The 20,874-nt window shown below is 37.9% G+C and overlaps 1 protein-coding gene and 1 pseudogene across 2 annotated transcripts in view; one reads left to right on the top strand and one right to left on the bottom strand.

Moving 5' to 3' along the window:
* EFCAB13 (EF-hand calcium binding domain 13) overlaps positions 1-20,874 on the bottom strand; it is a 130,727-nt gene that overhangs the window by 58,084 nt on the left and 51,769 nt on the right. For both annotated transcript variants that reach the window (XM_026448065.1, XM_026448066.2), the window contains exons 10-12: positions 17,353-17,847; positions 14,412-14,549; positions 13,053-13,124 (exon numbers count right to left, since the gene is read on the bottom strand). In XM_026448065.1, the coding sequence (XP_026303850.1) occupies positions 13,053-13,124; positions 14,412-14,549; positions 17,353-17,847 (705 nt within the window). The remainder of the gene's footprint in view (positions 1-13,052; positions 13,125-14,411; positions 14,550-17,352; positions 17,848-20,874) is intronic.
* The window catches only part of LOC111526569, a 3,717-nt pseudogene continuing 949 nt past the window's right edge, over positions 18,107-20,874 (top strand).

The following is a 20,874-nucleotide window of genomic DNA, read 5'->3' as shown; positions in this document are numbered from 1 at the left end:
TATTCACAATAAACAAGACATGGAAACAACCTAAATGTCCATTCACAGATAAATGGATAAAGAAAATGTGGTATATACACACAATGAAATTTTGTTCAGCCTTAGAAAAGAACAAAATCCTGCTATATATAACAACGTGGAGGAGCCTGGATGATATTATGCTCAGTAAAATAAGCCAGTCACAGAATGACAAATACTGTATGATTCCACTATATGAGATATCTAAAATAGTATGTTAGAAAAAGTGGAATGGTGGTTGTCAGGAGATAGCAGGGAGGAAAAATAATATTCTCTTCAGAGGGTTTCAGTTATGCAAGATGAGTAAGTACTAGAGCTCTGCTGTACAATATTGTGCCAATAGTTAACCATACTGTATTGTGTATTTCAAATGTGTTAAGAGATCTCATGTTAAGTGTTCTTACCACAATAAAAATACGTAAGATTTTTTAAAAGACTCAGAAACATGGAGAAAAGGCAGACCAGCTAGAGACCTCAGGACCTAAGGAATGACATGGTGGTGAGGTTCCTGCATTTTCTTTTTACCTCATACATTACAGACTTAGAGCTAAAGAATCCAGTAATCCAGAAACACCAACTGGCACCAACAAAAAAATGCCCTAACAGAAGCCTGCTGTCTGTAACTAAAGGGTGAGGAAAAGGGCAGCTCAACAGGACAGAAAACTTAGATAACCTCTCTACTCCAACCAAACACCACAAGAAAAACTGTGGTTTCACCGCCATCTATACCAGCAAGGGCCAAGTGTAAATCCTGGATTTTCACCTTCACAAGGCACTCCAACACCCTGACAGGTGATGACGGGAGACCCAGTAGAGGGTGGGAACTTTTATCCCCACTGACCTGATAACAAAGTCCTCCCAACCAGCAGTGTCAGTGGAGACCATGTGAGGAACCCAGATTTCTACCCCCATTCAATATTAACAACATGTTATTCCACCTCCTCCCTAAGACAGTATCAGAGGAGGACAAGTAGAGACAGAACTTTCAATACCACCCAAGAATAAAAAGGTTAACCCCTGTGGTATAAGCAGAGACCATATAGGGACCCAGAATTCTTATCCTTGCCCAGCAGTAATGATAAGGCTGAGCGGGAAAGCTGGATTTCTATCTCCACCTGGAAGTAAGGAGGTTGGGTCTGCTCTTTTTCTGCTAGAGCAGAGTCACAGAAAGACAGCTAAAACAAAAGGTTCAAACAAGAGTCTCATAACATAATACAAAAGTATTCAGGCTATAATTAAAATCACTTATCATATTAAGGACCAAGGAGATCTCAAACTAAATGAAAAAAAAAAGACAACTGATAGATGCTAACATCAAGATGACAGAGATGGGCAAATTATCTGACAAAGATTTTTTAAAGCAGCCATAAAAATGGTTCAGTAAGCAATTATAAACACACTTGAAACAAATAAAAACATTGGAGTACCTCAGCAAAGAAATATTAATAGAAAGTTTCAGCAAGGAATTAGAAGACATAAAGAACCAAAAGGAGATTTTAGAACTAGAAAATGCAATAGCTGAAAATAAAAGGCTCAGTAGATCTGGCATTGGAGAAAAGAAATTTATTATAAATAAATAAACGATGAATAACAAAATCTCAGAGTATAGACTCCAAAGTTTAATGTATGAAACAGGGGAGAATCAATAAACTGAAATACAGAGTAATAAAAATTACCCAATGAACAACACTGAGAAAATACACTGCAAAAAATTAACAGAGTTTCAGGATTGTATAGAAATATACACAAATATCTAACATTTGTATTATCAGAGTTCTAGAAAGAGAAGAGAAAAAAAACAGAGCTAAAAATTACTCAAATAAATAATGAGTGAACATTTCCCAAAATTTAAGCAAGAGACATTAACCTACAAATTCAAGAAACTTATTGAACCTCAAACAAGATAAACCCAAAGAAATCCATGTCAAGGCACATCATAATTAAAATTGTAAAAACTAAAGAGAAAGAAAAAAATATTGATAGCCAAAGAAAACAATACATTGCCTACAAGGGAAAGAATAAACCAATCTGCATGATAGGATTTTTCATCAGAAATCACGGAAGCCAGAAGGAAGTGGTACGGTATTTTCTAAATGCTGAAAGTAAAAGGACTGTCAACCCCAAATCTTATACTCAGAAAAAGTATTCTTTAAGAGACTAGGTAAAACAAAGATATTCTCAGGTGAAAGAAAATTAAGAGAATTAGTTGCCAGTGAACCTATTAATGCCTAAAGGAAGTTCAGAAAGAAAAGGAAAAAATAACTTTGAAACTCACGAAGGAACAAAGAAAATAGCAAGCCCAAATATGAGCAAATATAATAGGCATTCCTTCTCTTACTGAGTTGTTCCTTGTTTGTTTGTTTGTCTGTTTTTTGAGACAGGGTCTCACTCTATCACCCAGGCTGCAGTACGGTGGTGAAGTCATGGCTCACTGCAGCCTTAACTTCCCAGGCTCAGGTGATCCTCCCATCTCAGTCTCTTGAGTAACTAGGACTACAGGAGTGCACCGCCGCGCCCAACTAATTTTTGTACTTTTGGTAGAGACAGGGTTTCGCCATGTTGCCCAGACTGGTCTCAAACTCTTGGACTCGAGCAATTCACTCACTCCAGCCTCCCAAAGTGCTGGGATTACAAATGTGAGCCACTGCACATAGTCCCCCTGTTTAGTTTTATAAATTATATTTAATGCTTGCAGCCAAAATGTTAACACTTTCTGATGTGGCTTTAATTGTATATAAAGGAAATATTTAAGACAATTATAAATGGGGGAGAATAAAGGGCATAAAAGAAGATAAAATTTCTATACTTCACTTGAACTGGTAAAATGATGACACCAATTGTATAATAAGTCATTAATATATAATGTAATACCTGAAGCAACCACTAAAGAAACTTATACAAAAAGATACACTCTAAAACACTATAGATAAAGCAAAATGACATTCAAAAAATAGGCAAAAGATTTGGATAAATATTTCAATAAACACATATGAATGGTGGCCAGGCACAGTGGCTCACACCTATCATCTCAGCATTTTCAGAGGCCAAGGCGGGGGACTGCTTGATATCAGGAGTTCAACACAGGGAGACCACATCTCTAAAAAAGATTTTTTTTTTTTTTAATTAGCCAGGCTGAGTGGCATGTGCCTGTGATCCCAGCTACTTGGGAAGCTGAGGTGGAAGAATTATTTGAGCCCAGGAGGTCTAGGCTGCAGTGTGCAGTGATTGAGCCACTGCACTCCAGCCTGGGTGATACAGCAAGACCCAGTCTCATAAAAAGATTATGAATGGCTAGTAAGCACGTGAAAATATGCTTGACAAAATTACTCATTAAGGAAATGAAAAACTAAAACCACAGTGAAATACCATTTCACACCTATTATAAAGTTATAATAATAAAATAATATCAAGTGTTGACAAGATGTGAAGAAACTAGAATCCTCATACATTGCTTGTGAAAAATGAAAATGTTATAGACACTTTGGAAAACAATTTGGACAGTTTAAGAGTTAAACATAAATTCACCATATAGCCTAGCAATTCTTCTCTTAGGAATCTCCCCAAGAGAAATAAAAGTGTATGTCCAGAGGGAAACATGTATACAAATGTTAATTTCAGTATTATTTGTAACAGCCCCAAATTGGAAACAATCAAATGTCCATGAGCCAATGGGCCACCAACAAAGTAAAGAATATCCATACAATATAATATAGATTTATTTAGCCATAAAAGAGGATGAACTACTGATACATACTACATAAATTAACCTTAGAAACCAGAAGTGTGATGTCACCAAAATGGCAGAGCAGAAGCAATCTGGCTTCATTCTCCCCTACCGAAAACCAAAAACAAATATCCGGTGCCAAGATTAACACCAGTAATATCCCAGGACTCATATCTGAAGCTGAAATGACTCCTGGGGGCACGGAGAAGTGAAAATCTCCAAGCAGATGGTAAGAGAAAAAGACTTCTATATCCACAACACCTCTCCACCCACCTGCCAGGTACCATGAGGAAGAGTTCCCCTGAAATCTTCATTTCTACAGTGGAAAAAGTGAGACCAGGCAGTCAGCCAGCTTCTCCACCATCTTGGGTTCCTTTATAGGAAAACTATTCCTGAATCAACCCAAAGGAAGTATTATGAGTGCCTATAGGCAATAAAACCCCTGAGGGCATCTAGCAACTAAAAGGGAGGTGGGACCAGCCACCCCAGGCCACAGAATTCTGCTCTGTATCTCAGCCAAAGGAGATACCAAATCAGAGTGGCTGTTCAGCAGTACCACACTGCAGGAAGGCACATGCCATGGCTCCACTCAGCGTGAACCTACAGACAGCCTTCCCACACAGCTAGAGTATCCCTTTTAAGACCTTCCCATTTGAGACATGCAGGACTCTGACCATTTGTGAAGCCAAGGCAAATCTGGGTTTAAAATACAATCTAGTGCCAAAAAGATGCAGTGATCTAGGGTTAACAGGACTCAACAGGCAAAGTACAAAAATCCTCTAAGCATATATAAGCTGGGAAGACCAAAACAAGCTAGACAGCAAAGACTGGAATAAATAACTAATGGTTCAATGCGAAGATATAGACATAACTCCACAAGGAAGAACAGCAAACTAGAAACCATGACCTCCTCAGAAGGACAGAGTAAAGAGCTACTGACTGATCTTAATAAAACAGCAATGTGTGAGCTCTCAGATCAAGAATCCACAATAGTGGTTTTAAGGAAATCTCATCAAAGACTGTAGAAAGAGACAAAGAAGGTCACCATATAATAATAAAAGGGCTGATCCAATAAGAGGATATAACAATTATACATATATACGTACACAACAACAGAGGACCCAAATATATAAAGCAAACATTAATAGACCTAAAGGGAGAGACAGACTGCAATGCAATCCTACTAGAGGACTTCAACACACCATTCTCAGTAATGGACAGATGATCCAGAAAGAAAATCAACGAAGAAACATCAAAGTTAAACTACACTCTAGACCAAATGAACCTGACATTTGCAGAACATTTCATCCAACTGCTGCAAATATACATTATTCTCATCAGCACATTGAACATTCTCCAGGACAGGCCATATGTCAGGCCACAAAAGAAGTCTCAACAAATTTTTAAAAGTCAAAATCATATGAGGTATTTTTCTGATCCCAATATAATAAAACTAAAAATCAATAACTAAGGAATTTTAGGAACTATGCAAACACTGAGACTGCTGGCAAGATGGCGGAATAGGAACAGCTCCAGTCTGCAGCTCCTAGCAAGACCAACACAGAAGGCGGGTGATTCCTGCATTTCCAACTGAGGTACCCTGCTCATCTCATTGGGACTGGTTAGGCAGTGGGTGCAGCCCATGGAGGACGAGCAGAAGCATCGCCTCACCCAGGAAGTGCAAGGAGCAGGGGGCGGTGGCGGGGGGGGGGGGGGGGAGCGCCCTCCTCCAGCCAAGGGAAGCCTTGAGAGACTGCTATCTGGCCCAGATACTATGGTTTCCCCATGGTTTTTGCAATCTACAGACCAGGAGATTCCTTCACGTGCCTACACCACCAGGGCCCTGGGTTTCAAGCATAAAACTGGACGGCTGTTTGGGCTGACACCAAGCTAGCTGCAGGAGTTTATTTTTGTACCCCAGAGGCACCTGGAATCCCAGCAAGACAGAACGGTTTACTCTCCTGGAAAGGGGGCCGAAGCCAGGGAACCAAGTGGTCTGGCTCAGCAGGACCCACTCCTATGGAGCCCAGCAAGCTAGGCTGGGTTGAAATCCTCGCTGCCAGCACAGCGGTCTGAAGTCCAACTGGAACAATCAAGCTTGGTGTGGGGAGGGGCATCCACTGTTACTGAGGCTTGAGTACCTCGGTTTTCCCCTGACAGCGCTAAAAAGGCCTGGAAGTTCGGACTGGGTAAAACTCAACACAGTGTGGCAAAGCGGCTGCAGCCAGACTACCTCTTTAGATTCCTCTTCACTGGGAAGGGCATCTCTGAAAGAAAGGCACCAGCCCCAGTCAAGGGGTTATAGATAAAACTCCCATCTTACTGGGACAGAGCACCTGGGGGAAGGGGCGGCTGTGGGCACAACTTCAGCAGACTTAAACGTTCCTGCCTGCTGGCTCTGAAGACAGCAGTGGATCCTGACAAGGAAGGCTCTCCCAGCACAGCACTCGAGCTCTGGTAAGGGACAGACTGCCTCCTCCACTGGGTCCCTGACTCCCATACCTCCTGACGGTGAGAGACCTCCCAACAGGGGTTGTCAGACACCTCATGCAGGAGAGCTCCAGCTGGCATCAGCCCAGTGCCCCTCTGGGACAAATCTTCCAGAAGAAGGAACAGCAGCAATCTTTGCTGTTCTGCAGCCTACACTGGTAATACCCAGGCAAATATGGTATGGAATGGACCTCCAGCAAACTGCAGCAGACCTGCAGAAGAGAGGCATAACTGTTAGAAGAAAAAGTAACAAACAGAAAGCAGTAACATTATCAACAAAAGGAACCCCATACAGAAACCCCATCCAAAGATCAAAGGTAGATAAATACATAAAGATGAGGAAAAACCAGCACAAAAATGCTGAAAATTCCAAAAACCAGAATGCCTTTTCTCCTCCAAATGATTGCAACTCCTCTCCAGCAAGGGCACAAAACTAGACAGAGAATGATTCTGATGATTTGACAGAAGTAGTCTTCAGAAGGTGGGTAACCACAAACTCCTCTGAGCTAAAGGAGCATGTTCTAACCCAATGCAAAGAAGCTAAGAGCCCTGACAAAAGGTTACAGGAACTGCTAATAGAACAACCAATTTAGAGAAGAACATAAATGACCTGATGGAGCTGAAAAACACAGCACAAGAACTTCATGAAACATACACAAGTATCAATAGCTGAATCAATCAAGCAGAAGAACGGATATCAGAGATTGAAGATCAACTTACTGAAATAAGGTGTGAAGACAAGATTAGAGAAAAAAGATTGAAAAGGAATGAATGAAGCCTCCAAAAAATATGGGACTGTGTGAAAAGACCAAACCTACAATTGATTAGGGACCCTGAAAGTGACAGAGAGAATGGAACCAAGTTGGAAAACACACTTCAGGATATTATCTGGGAGAACTTCCCCGATCTGGCAAGATAGGGCAATGTTCAATTTCAGGAAATACAGAGAATACCACTAAGATACTCCTCAAGAAGAGCAACCCTAAGGCACAAAACCATCAGATTCTCCAGGGTTGAAATGAAGGAAAAAAAGTTGGCCGAGAACAGTGTCTCACACCTGTAATCCCAGCACTCTGGGAGACCGAGGCAGGCAGATCATGAGGTCAGGAGATCACGACCATCCTGGCTAACACAGTGAAACCCCGTCTATACTTAAAAAATACAAAAACCTGGCGGGGTGTGGTGGCAGGCACCTGTAGTCCCAGCTATGTGGGAGGCTAAGGCAGGAGAATGGTGTGAACCCAGGAGGCAGAGCTTACAGTGAGTGGAGACGTGCCACTGCACTCCAGCCTGGGTGACAGAGCGAGACTCTGTCTCAGTAAAAAAATAAAATAAAATAAAAGTTAAGGGCAGCCAGAGAGAAAGGTCAGGTTACCTACAAAGGGAAGTCCATCCGACTAACAGCGGATATCTCTGCAGAAAACCTACAAGCCAGAAGAGAGTGGGAGCCAATACTCAACATTCTTAAAGAAAAGAATTTTCTAACCAGAATTTCATATCCAGCCAAACTAAGTTTTATAAGCGAAGGAGAAATAAAATCCTTACATATAAGCAAATGTTGAGGGATTTTGTCAACACCAGGCCTGCCTTGCAAGAGCTCCTGAAGGAAGCACTAAATATAGAAAGCAAAAACTGGTACCAGCCACTGCAAAAAAAAACACTTGTATATAAAGACCAATCACATTATGAAGAAACTGCATCAACTAATGTCCGAAATAACCAGCTAGCATCATGATGACAGGATGAAATTCACATATAACAATATTAACCTTAACTGTAAACAGGCTAAATTCCTCAATTAAAAGACACAGACTGGCAAATTAAGAGTCAAGAACCATCAGTGTACTGTATTCAGGAGACCCATCTCACATGCAAAGACACACATAGGCACAAAATAAAGGGATGGGGAAATATTTACCATGCAAATGGAAAGCAAAAAAAAAAAACCAGGGTTGCAATCCTAGTCTGTCATAAAACAGCCTTTAAACCAACAAAGATCAAAAATGACAAAGAAGGGATTAATGCAACAAGAGCAGCTAACTATCCTAAATATATACACACCCAATACAGGAGCACCCAGATTCATAAAGCAAGTTCTTTGAGACATACAAAGATACTTAGACTCCCACAGTGAAAGTGACAGACTTTAACACCCCACTGTCAATATTAGACAGCTCAAGGAGACAAAAATTAATAAGGATATTCAGGACTTGAACTCAGCTCTAGATCAAGCAGACCTAATAGACACCTACAGAACTCTCCACCCCAAATCAACAGAATATACATTCTTCTCAGCACTACATTGCACTTATTCTAAAATTAACCACATAATTGGAAGTAAAATACTCCTCAGCAAATGTAAAAGAATGGAAATCATAACAGTCTCTCAGACCACAGTGCAATCAAATTAGAACCCAGGATTAAGAAACTCACTCAAAACCAAACAACTACATGGAAACTGAACAACCTGCTCCTGAATGACTAATGGGTAAATAACGAAATGAAGGCAGAAATAAATAAGTTACTTGAAACAAATGAGAACAAAGACATAATGTACCAGAATCTCTGGGATGCAGCTAAAGCAGTGTTTAGAGGGAAATTCATAGCACTAAATATCCACAGGAGAAGCCAGGAAAGATCTAACATCGAAACCCTAACATCACAATTAAAAGAACTAGAGAAGCAAGAGCAAGCAAATTCAAATGCTATCAGAAGACAAGAAATAACTAAGATCAGAGAAAAACAGAAAGAGATAGAGACATGAAGAATACTTCAAAAAATCAATGAATCCAGAAGCTGGTTTTTTGAAATGATTAACAAAATAGATAGACTGCTAGCAAGACTAATAAAGAAGAAAACAGAAAAGAATCAAATAGACACAATAAAAAATGATAAAGGGGATATCAGCACTGACCCCACAGAAATACAAACTACCATCAGAGAATACTATAAACACCTCTACACAAATAAACTAGAAAATCTAGAAGAAATGGATAAATTCCTGGACACATATACCCTTCCAAGACTAAACCAGGAAGAAGTCGAATCCCTGAACAGACCAATAACAAGTTCTGAAAATGAGGCAGTAATTAATAACCCACCAACCAATAAGAGCCCAGGACCAGATTGATTCAGAGTTAAATTCTACCAGAGGTACAAGGAGGGGTTGGTAGCATTCCTTCTGAAACTATTCCAAACAATAGAAAAAGAAGGACTCTGCTCTAACTCATTTTTTGAAGCCAGCATCACCCTGATACCAAAACCAGGCAGAGACACAAAAAAAGAAAATTTCAGGCCAACATCTCTTATGAACATTGATGTGAAAATCCTCAGTAAAATACCAGCAAACAGAATCCAGCCACACATCAAAAAGCTTACCACCACAATTAAGTCAACTTCATCCCTGGGATGCAAGGCTGGTTCAACATATGCAAATCAATAAATGTAACCCATCACGTAAACAGAACCAATAACAAAAACCACATGATTATCTCAATAGATGCAGAAAAGGCCTTCAATAAAATTAAACACCCCTTCATGCTAAAAACTCTCAATAAACTAGGTACTGATGGAACATATCTCAAAATAATAAGAGCTATTTATGACAAACCCATAGCCAATATCATACTGAATGGGCAAAAGCTGGAAGCATTCCCTTTGACAACCAGCACAAGACAAGGATTCCCTCACTCACCACTCCTATTCAACATAGTATTGGAAGTTCTGGCCACAGCAATCAGGCAAGAGAAAGAAATAAATGGTATTCACATAGGAAGAGAGGAAGTTCAATTGTCTCTGTTTGCAGATGACATGATTGTATATTTAGAAAACCCCATCGTCTCAGCCCAAAATCTCAAGCTGATAAACAACTTCAGCAAGGTCTCAGGATACAAAATCAATGTGCAAAAATCACAAGCATTCCTATGCATCGAAAACAGGCAAGTGGACAACCAAATCATGAGTGAACTCCCATTCACAACTGCTACAAAGAGAATAAAATACCTAGGAATACAACTCACAAGGGAGGTGAAGGACCTCTTCAAGGAGAACTACAAACCACTGCTCAAGAAAATAAGAGAGGACACAAACAAATGGAAAAAAATTCCATGCTCATGGATAGGAATGATCAATATCATGAAAATGGCCATCCTGCCCAAAGTAATTTATAGATTCTATGCTATCCCCATCAAGCTACCATTGACTTTCTTCACAAGATTAAAAAACTACTTTAAATTTCATATGGAACCAAAAAAAAGCCTGTATAGCCAAGACTGTCCTAAGCAAAAAGAAGAAAGCTATAGGCATCGTGCTACCTGACTTCAAACTATACTAAAAGGCTACAGTAATCAAAACAGCAAACAGCATGGTACTGGTACCAGAACAGATATATAGACCAATGGAACAGAACAGAGGCCTCAAATAGCACCACACATTAACACCCATCTGATCTCCGGCAAACCTGACAGGAACAAGCAATGGGAAATGATTCCCTATTTAATAAATGGTGTTTGGAAAACTGACTAGCCATATGCAGAAAACTGAAATTGGAATCCTTCCTTACACCTAATAGAAAATGTAAATGTAAGATCTAAACCATAAAAACCCTAGAAGAAAACCTAGGCAATACCATTCAGGATATAGGCATGGGCAAAGCCTTTATGACTAAAACACCAAAAGCAACGGCAAGAAAAGCCAAAATTGACAAATGGGATCTAATTAAACTAAAGAACTTCTGCACAGCAAAAGAAACTATCATCAGAGTGAACAGGAAACCTACAGAATGGGAGAAAAATGTTGCAACCTATCCATCTGACAAAGGGCTAATATCCAGAATCTACAAAGCACTTAAACAAATTTACAAGAAAAAAACAAACCCATCAAAAAGTGGGTGAAGGATATGAACAGACACTTCTCAAAAGAAGAGATTTCACTTTGGGAGGCTGAGGTGGGCGGATCACAAGTTCAGGAGATCAAGACTATCCTGGCTAACACGGTGAAACCCTGTCTCTACTAAAAATACAAAAAATTAGTCAGGCATGGTGGCATGCACCTGTACTTAGGAGGTCCCAGCTACTCAGGAGGCTGAGGCAGGAGAATCACTTGAACCCAGGAGGCAAAGGCTGCAGTGAGCCAAGACCACGCCACTGCACTCTAGCCTGGGTGACAGAGTGAGACTTTGTCTCAAAAAAAAAAAGAAGGAGAAATTTATGCAGCCAACAAACATGAAAAAGAAAGCTTATCATCACTGGTCATTAAAGAAACATAAATCAAAACCACAATGAGATACCATGTCACACCAGTTAGAATGGTGATCATTAAAAAGTCAGGAAACAACAGATGCTGGAGAGGATGTGGAGAAATAGGAATGCTTTTACACTGTTGGTGGGAATGTAAATTAATTCAACCATTGTGGAAGACCGTATGGCGATTCCTCAAGGATCTAGAACCAGAAATACCATTTGACCCAGCAATCCCATTACTGGGTATATACCCAAAGGATTATAAATCATTCTACTATAAAGACACATGCATACATATGTTTACTGCAGTGTTGTTCACAATAGCAAAGACTTGGAACCAACCCAAATGCCCATCAGTGATAGACTGGATAAAGAAAATGTGGCACATATACACCATGGAATACTATACAGCCATAACAAAGAATGAATTTCTGTCCTTTGCAGGGACATGGATGAAGCTAGAAACCATCATCCTCAGTAAACGAAATGTGGGAACAGAAAACCAAACACCACATGTTCTCACTCATAAGTGGGAGTTGAATAATAAGAACAATTGGACACGGGGAGAGGAACTTCACACACTGGGGCCTGTTGGCAGGTGGAGGGCTAGTGGAGGGATAGCATTAGGAGAAATACCTAATGTAGATGACAGGTTGAAGGATGCAGCAAACCACCATAGCATGTGTATACCTATGTAACAAACCTGCACATTCTGCACATGTATCCCAGAACTTAAAGTATAATAATAATAGTCTATTTGCTTACAAACTGAACATAAAGGAACACTTTTTAAAAGAAATTGATTTACTAATATTGTCTTCAATAAATCCAGACACTTCGCCACTTACATCCATCAGAAATGACAAATGACAATGTAGCTTTTAACATAAGTCTCATCATGTAAGTATAAAAGGAAATCTCTTGCTTTGGACTAATCTTTGCTCATCTGGGGAATTTTTTGGAAAGAAACAAAAACCTTGTTTTTTTTTAGCATATGCATAAACAGAACAAAATAAAAACAGCAAGCTTTAATATCTTTCATTTCTCATTTTAATCTTGCTAAAAAATATGTAATCATTTGTATAAAAATATTGCAAGCAAAAAAAGGGTATTGTAGTAATAGTTGTACAACTCAATAAATTTAATAAAAATCAATGGATGAGTGAATTTTACGTACATAAATTATACCTTGATAAAGTTGTTTTTAAAAGTTCTAAATCAAAGGTGAACCAAACGAGTATTTCATTCAAAGAAGTCCATTAAAAAAAAAAAAAAAAAACATATCACCCATCAATTCCTAATCAATGTTGCTAATTACCTATTTGATCTCTACATTATCATTATTACCATATATTTATGGATCACTTTTCAGTTTGCAAAATTCACATGACAACTCTGTGAGGTAAACACCTTAGCTATTATTACTCTGATATAGCAAGTTTTTAAAAACTGGCAACTGATTTGCCTAAGAGTCACAGGACTATTCCATCCAAAAGCAAGCCCAGTTCTGTTGAACCTAATTCTTCTCAATCAGCACTGCTCTTCCCTCTAAATCATTTTAAAACAAATTTCCTACCTACCATTGCATTCAGGAAAACTTTGCTCCTTGGCGAGAGTACTTATAAAGTCATCTAACTCCACCATTCCATTCTCTGTTTTTTAAAAAAAAGTTTAGATTATACATTCTGGTGTATTTTTGCATACAGGTAAATTTGCATTTTAACACAACTATTTTTAAAATGTACTTGATCCTTCATTTCATCATCCTATTTCTCCTTCATGTCATGTCTCTTATAATTCTTTCTAGATTAGGTCAGTTCATTTGGACAATTATTGAGAGCATACTAGTGCCAAGAACCATGCTAGGCACCGAGAACACAAAAATAAGAAAGACACAGTCCCTGCTTTTTCAATATCTATTACATGCAAAGGACTGAGTTAGATACTAATTTCTTAACAGATCTAGGAAAAAAGAAACTTGTCCATATAGACAGACCACGAGAGAGTTAAGGAGTCTATTTCATATCATCTTGAAAACCCACTCAATATGCTATCCATTAAGACACCTTAACAATACTAATCAGCCCTGACAAAACCAAGTATCCCCATCTCTATCTCCCTAGTATCCATGTGGTCCAAAGTTTTACCTATGTTTAGATATAAACCCTCACAGTGATCACGTCAATGCTGATAAGCAGCAAAAAGGGCTCAATAATTTTAGTGCCACCCACTCTTTATATAATTTTTAAGTGAATCTTCTTTCTGATTTACCTTAGCTAAGAAATTGTGCCCAGATTCTGAGGATTCACTTTTAATGTTATTCTCAAATCAGTCTTTCCCCAAAATGTCACCTCTTTCCTCTCCTCAACTGAACTTCTGTTGTGGAAAATTCTTAGTCACTAATAAAAATAACTTCTCTAGTATAAAAACCCTTCCTAGAAACTTAAACTCTGCTTTTAACTTAGGCTGGCAACTGGGATATGCCACTCAACATCTAAATGTTAACTGCTAAGCATACCTGGCTCTAACTTCCCCCATATTTTGTAATCTCCAATTATTAATCTTTGGATCCTTGGGTTATTTGCGTAGAGATTTCCATACCCCTTAGATATTGCAGTCTTACTGTCTGAACCTCGCTACAACTAGATCAGTCTCCCCATCACCACCCTACTATTAATAGGCACAGCTAGGGATAGTGATGAAGAGCTTTACTGAAATGATCTGGAAATATGAAAGGCCTACATGCTCCAAACCAATCCATGTGGTCAGAACTTACAGGATTTTTTTTTTTTTTTTTACTATTTTCCATTTTTATATCTGAATTTTCTTTAGAATGACCCATTCCTTATTTCTAATTGAGAGGAATTCCTCCAATATTTAATACTATCCCATAAAAATATCTAACTTTCTCAGAAACTTTAATGTTATCAGTCTCTCACCATTTCTACTAGTGTCTGTCACAATCTTCTGGAATTCTTTATCTAATAAAGTAATTCCTATTGAAGGCAAAATAGACTGAAGTCCTTCTGCTGAAATGTAATTTTCTTGAAGTCTACTGATAGCTTCACAGAAGTTTTCTAAATACACAAAATGTAGAGAATTATTAAGCAACAGAATTCTTGTGTCAAAAGCAACAATTAATACTGAAAATCTGTAGAAATTAAAGAAGTTTTATCTATTTTATATTACCTTATAGATTTTATAGGACTGCTTTTCTTTCCATATATCTGTTGTATAACATTATATTTAATCTTTCTCTTATAGCTCAAACACAGAACTGTCTTAACATTCTATAAACATGTATAATCTACTTGTTTGGGGGAACAGCCTGTTCCAGTGGCCCAGCCAATGCTGCTCGCTTCTGATTAAAATAAAATTCATGGGGCCAGGTATGGTGGCTCCTGCCTGTAATCACAGCACTGCGGGAGGCCAAGGCAGGTGGGTCACTTGAGGTCAAGAGTTCGAGACCCGCCTGGCCAACATGGTGAAACCCTGTCTCTACTAAAAATACAACAATTAGCTGGGCATGATGGCGCATGTGTGTACTCCCAGCTACTCAAGAGGCTGAGGCAGGAAGATCACTTGAACCCAGGAGGCAGAGGTTGCAGTGCACTGAGATCGCACTCTAGCCTGAGTGTGTGTGTGTGTGTGTTTGTATGTGTGTGTGTAAAATTAATGAGTCCAAGAAATAAAAACACCACAGTGTTTTGTTTAAATTGAAGAATTCCAAGCAAAAATGTAGAGTTCTTCACCCTCCCATTAATTTACTCTACCATGTTTTCAGTTCATAACCTTCAAAAAATAAAGTCTTAGAAGCAAATACACGTAGACGTCACGTGCTTCTTACTATGATGCACTGAGATGGTTACAATATCATTTCTGAGGTAATCTGACCAAAAATGCATAACCTGAATTTATTCATGAAGGAATAAAACAAAAATCCAAAATGAAGGGTATTATACAAGACAACTAGTCAATACTTCAAAAGTGTCAAGGTCATGAAAGATTGAAGAAGCATCCGGGATTGATGGAGACTAAGGAAAAGTGACAACTAAATGTAGTGGGTAATTCTGGATTAGATTCTGGAATTCAAAAAGAACATTCATGGAAAAACTGACAAAATTTGAATAAGGTCTGTAGATCAGTAAGCAGTATTGCATCAGTGTTAATTTCCTGGTTTAGATCATGTACTGATGGAAATGTTTGTACTACTTTTGTGACTCTTAAGAAAGTAAAATTATTTAAAAGTGAAAAGTTAGAATTTTTAATGTAAATCATACAGGCAGTCATATTCCATAAAATTCCAATTACCATCAATTTGTTTCAGGAAGTTATGCCAGATGAACTATTTCATACTTCTCTATATTCAGAACATTAAATATGGCAGTGGTAGGTGACATCATTTTATTTTAGTGACATGAGAAAGGTAAAATACACTTTCTTCTGACAGCCTCTTCTACCCACGTCTGTCTGCTATTTCACTATTCCTTTAACCCAAGGTTTTAATTCTTATTGAAATAAAAATAACTCTCAGAAATACAAATGTGGCACAAAGTAGCAGCAGTGCCTTGGTAAAGGAACCAGAAACAGGATGATCATCACTGTGCCTCCTTAATAGATCACATTCCTTTTTTCCATTGAGTTATTTGAATTTGCACTAAGGTATGAATCACAAATTTTTCACTAAACAATCATTTTATCTATTACATTAAATACTAAATGTGATATGAAAGTCAGTGAGTTTTTAAAAGAGAATAAATAAATATGACTTAAGCAACTTCAGCAGAGGACTACAAGAAATATTTAATTGGGTTCCATACACACTGCTTCTGTGATGAAAGTAATACAGAGAGAGAAAATATATTGGTTGGGAAACCATTGCTTATCTTTGAGAAAAATCATAAAGACTTGAAGACCTAGATATACAGTATTATTTTTTCCTGATATTCTCCGTCCATAAGAGATAATACCTGAAGTACTATATTATATATTTAAATTACAGCACTCTAAGCAAAAATTTCACATAGATTTCCACTTGTTTAAATATTTAATAAATTACAAAATAAACATTTCCAAAAGAAGCCAGGCCTTCTACTTTCCAGGGAATATTAATGACTCCAATTAATCACTGAATAAGTTTCTCAGGAAAAGTTAAACTCCTCCCTAAAGAGGACATCTGAAAAGGAATTATCATCAAAATCACAATATTATATCCATTGGTCTATGTGTCAGAAGTGGCAGGCCAGACTTGGCGGCTCATGCCTGTAATCGCAGATCCTTGGGAGGCCAAGACGGGAGCACTATTTGGGGCCAGGAGTTCAAGACCAGCCTTGGGAGCACAGTGGGATCCCAACTCTACGGAAAAAAAAAAAAAAAAAGCTAGCTGGTTGTGGGGGCATGTGCCTATGCTCCCAGCTACATGGGAGGCTGAAGAGGTAGGAGGATCACTTGAAAACAAAAGGTCAAGGCTGCAGTGAGCTAGGATCACGCCACTACACTCTAGCCTGGGTGACAGAGTGAGATTGTGACTCAAAAAATAAAGAATAAACAAACATATAATTCAGTGGCATTAATCACATTTACAAAGTTGTACCACCATCACTACTGTACGTTTCCAGAATTTTTGCATAGGCATGGTGGTTCACACCTGTGGATCCCAGCACTTTGGGAGGCCAATGCAGGAGGATTGCTTGAGGCCAGGGGTTTGAGACCAACCTGGGCAACCCTGTCTCTATAAATAATTTTAAAATTAAAAAAAAAAAAGAAGTAGTGGTTACCCAGGGTGTTAACAATTGAAATGCTTACAACTATCTAATAATTGATTCATTCTCTTCATTTCTGTGATGACTGAAGAACTCAAGAAGCTAGATTTATACTTACCCAGAGTATTAATTGCAGTTTTTTCTGTAGACGAAACCTGTTTTAGGAGGCTGGAACGCTTTCTTATAGCTGGCTTCTGAAGTTTTGGGATACTAGAAATATCACTTTTATCTAGAGACTTACTGAGGCTTGTACTACTCTTCAAGCTTTGTGGTTTAGACTTTGAGTCATGCATTTCACCCTTCTCTGAATGTTTTTTAAAGTTTATGCCATTCTTTGAATATGGTTCTTGTACTCCTACATTACTGCTGCTGACCCCACCCAGAAATTTTCTTATTTGCCAAGTATTTTTTGATCTTTTAGATTCAAGGTCATCATTCTCCATAATTTTGCTATAATATTGGTTGCTTTTGTTATTTAACTTTTTGGATATTGAAGGTTCAGGGAGTTTGGAAGACAAACTGTTTTTCTTCTTATATTTTAGATAGCATCCTGCTATACTTGATAACTTTCTGTCTGAAGTAATTTCATCCAAAGGTGATCCTTCTGTAATTGCTAAATAAGACAAATATACAATTATTTCATTTACCTGTATAATCTGCAACACATTTCAAAACTAACAACTAAGTCCTCATGAAAACTGTTCAAGAAATTATTAGTTGCTTAAACATATAAAACAAACCAAAAAATTAAAGAACTGACAGTCAAAAGATTGGACCATTAACTAGGTCAAATATAATGTGCTGCTTTAATATGTTTACATATTCCCATCCAAAGCTATTTAAAGTTACACTGAAACTAAAACGATAGGCTAATGAAGCATATGGTTCTCATTCCCCACTCTTTCCCAATTGACAAAGATAATAGACTAATAAGCTAATACAGACAGATATTCCTTACTTATAAAAGTGCAGAACTATGAGGAAAGAGGAGATTTGATTTATAAAATTAGAACTTAAGTAATTACTCTCCTAAATATTCTTGGTATTTGTGGAGGAAAAAGTAACTTCATATATAAAACAACAGCTTTAGAAAAATATTAACACAATGCCCCAAACTGGGACTTCATTTACAAAATTTATCTGATGTTTCAGAATCTTATCTTACATTTGAATAACACATTTTAAAGCACTTCAAATGTTATAACATTTGATCCTCAAAACAACTCTATGAGACTGTCAAGCAGCAGCAGTATAATCTCAACTATGAATAAATTTTGCCTAGAGGAAATAAAAAAGTTTCTTATCTTAGACTCTATGGGAATGAACAATTGAAAATAAGTAAATGAAAATATTTGAATATTAAAGTCTGAAAATACTTAAAGATGGTGCTATATATGTATATCTCTAAGTGCACTATCTAACAGATAAATAAGTAGTGAGCAGGTAAAAATATAATCTTTGACACTTCTGATTTAGGCTTTTGGACCACACCAAACAGCCTGCCCAGAATCTCTGATTCTGACTGATTAGGGCTTTCCCAGTCCTTCAAATGCAGAGACATCAACATAAGGCAATAAGAAACATGAAAAATCCAGGAGACATACTACTACCAAAAGAGCACAATAATCTCCTGATAGCTGACCCCAGAAAAATGAAGATATAGAAACTTCCTGACAGAATTCAAACTAATTGTCTAGAGAAAGTTCAGGGAATAAAATTAATGACATACAGAGAAAAAAATTCAATGAAATCAGGAAAACAATAAATGACCAAAAATAGAATTGTACAGAGACACTGAAATTACACAAAAGAAAATAAATAAACAAAAATAAAGAGTTGAAAAGTGTAATGAAAGAAATGGAAAATACAATAGAGAACATCAGCAACATAACTGATCAAGTACAAGAATGAATCTGTGAACCTGAAGACAAATTATTTGAAAATACATAGTCTGAGGAGAATAAAAGAAAAATAATGAAAAATAATGGGGAAAGCTTACAGGATTTATGTAAGCATCCAAAGAGAAAATGGTCAAGTTATAAGAGTTTATGAAGGAGAAGAGAAAGACAAAAGAGTAGAAAACTTACATAAACAAGAACAGAAAAGAATCCAAATTTGGGCAAATATGTAAATATCCAGGTACAGGAAGGCCAAATGCCTCCAATCAGATGAATTCAAACAAGAGTACATCAAGACATATTATAATCAAACTGTCAAATATCAAGTACAAAAGGGAGATTCTGAAAATAGCAAGAGAAAAGTAAATAACATATACGTTCCAATAAGGAGAGCAAATTTCTCAGCAGACACCTTATGGGTTCATAGAGAATGGAAAATATATTCAGAGTACTGAAGGAAATAAACTGCTAACCAATAATACTGTACCTAGAAAAACTGTCCTTCAGAAATGATAAAGACTTTCCCAGACAAAAGCTGACAGAGTTCATCCCCTAGATTTGTCTTATGTGAAATGTCAAAAAGAGTTCTTCAAGCCAAAAGAAAAAGATGCTGTTTAGTAACACAAAAACATATAAATGTGTAAAACTCACTGGTAAAGGTAAGTACACCAAGTCAGAATACACTAATACTGTAATGGTGGTGTGCACTTCACTTACATAGTATGAAGGTTAAAAATAATAAAAGCTGGCTGGGCGCTGTGGCTCACACCTGTAATCCCAGCACTTTGGAAGGCCGAGGCGGGTGGATCCCGAGGTCAACAGATCGAGACCATCCTGGCTAACACGGTGAAACCCCGTCTCCACTAAAAATACAAAAAATTAGCCGGGCATGGTGGCCGGCGCCTGTAGTCCCAGCTACTCCGCAGGCTGAGGCAGGAGAATGGCGTGAACCTGGGAGGCTGAGCATGCAGTGAGCAGAGATTGTGCCACTGCACTCCAGCCTGGGCGACAGAGCGAGACTCCGTATCAATAACAAAATAATAATAATAATAATAATAATAATAATAACTACAATGATTTGTTTAGGGAGACAATATAAAAATCTGTAAATTGTGACATCAAAAATTATAAATGCAGAAGGAGAGATGAGGTAAAAGCATAGTTTGTTTATGTAAGCAAAGCTAACTTGCTATCAGCTTAAAATTGCCTGTCATAACTACAAGATATTTTGTAAGCTTCAGAGTAGCCACAAATCAAAAACCTACAGTAAATAAAAGATAAAAAGGAAATAAATCAATAGAGAAAAATCAATCACAAAAGAAGAGAAAAATAAGGAAACAAAGGATCTATTAAACAAGCAGAAAACAATTAACAAAATGGCAGTAGTAAAATCCTTCCATATCAATAATTACCTTGAATGTAAATGAATTAAAATCTCCAAATAAAAGATATAAAGTGCCATGTGGAACTGTGAGTCAGTTAAATGTCTTTCCTTTATAAATTACCCAGTCTCGGGTATGTATTTATTAACAGCATAAGAAAAGACTAATACAGCAACCGAAACAGTATGTATAAAAATAGACATAGAAGCCGGGCATACCTTGTTGATTCTGGGTAGCCGAGCGCGTGGCGCGAGCGTCAAGCCAGACAGCAGCCGGCGCGCCTTCTCCTCGGCGTCGGCCACCGCCACCTCCCAGAACCTCCTCGTGCCCTCGCGTGCCAGGCCCGTGGAGGCCGGGATC

The sequence above is a fragment of the Piliocolobus tephrosceles genome, chromosome 16 (genome assembly GCF_002776525.5).
Source record: "Piliocolobus tephrosceles isolate RC106 chromosome 16, ASM277652v3, whole genome shotgun sequence".
NCBI classification, from domain to species: Eukaryota; Metazoa; Chordata; class Mammalia; order Primates; family Cercopithecidae; genus Piliocolobus; species Piliocolobus tephrosceles.
The sequence above is the reverse complement of the archived record's forward strand: the minus strand, read 5'-3'. Positions and strand labels throughout refer to the sequence as shown.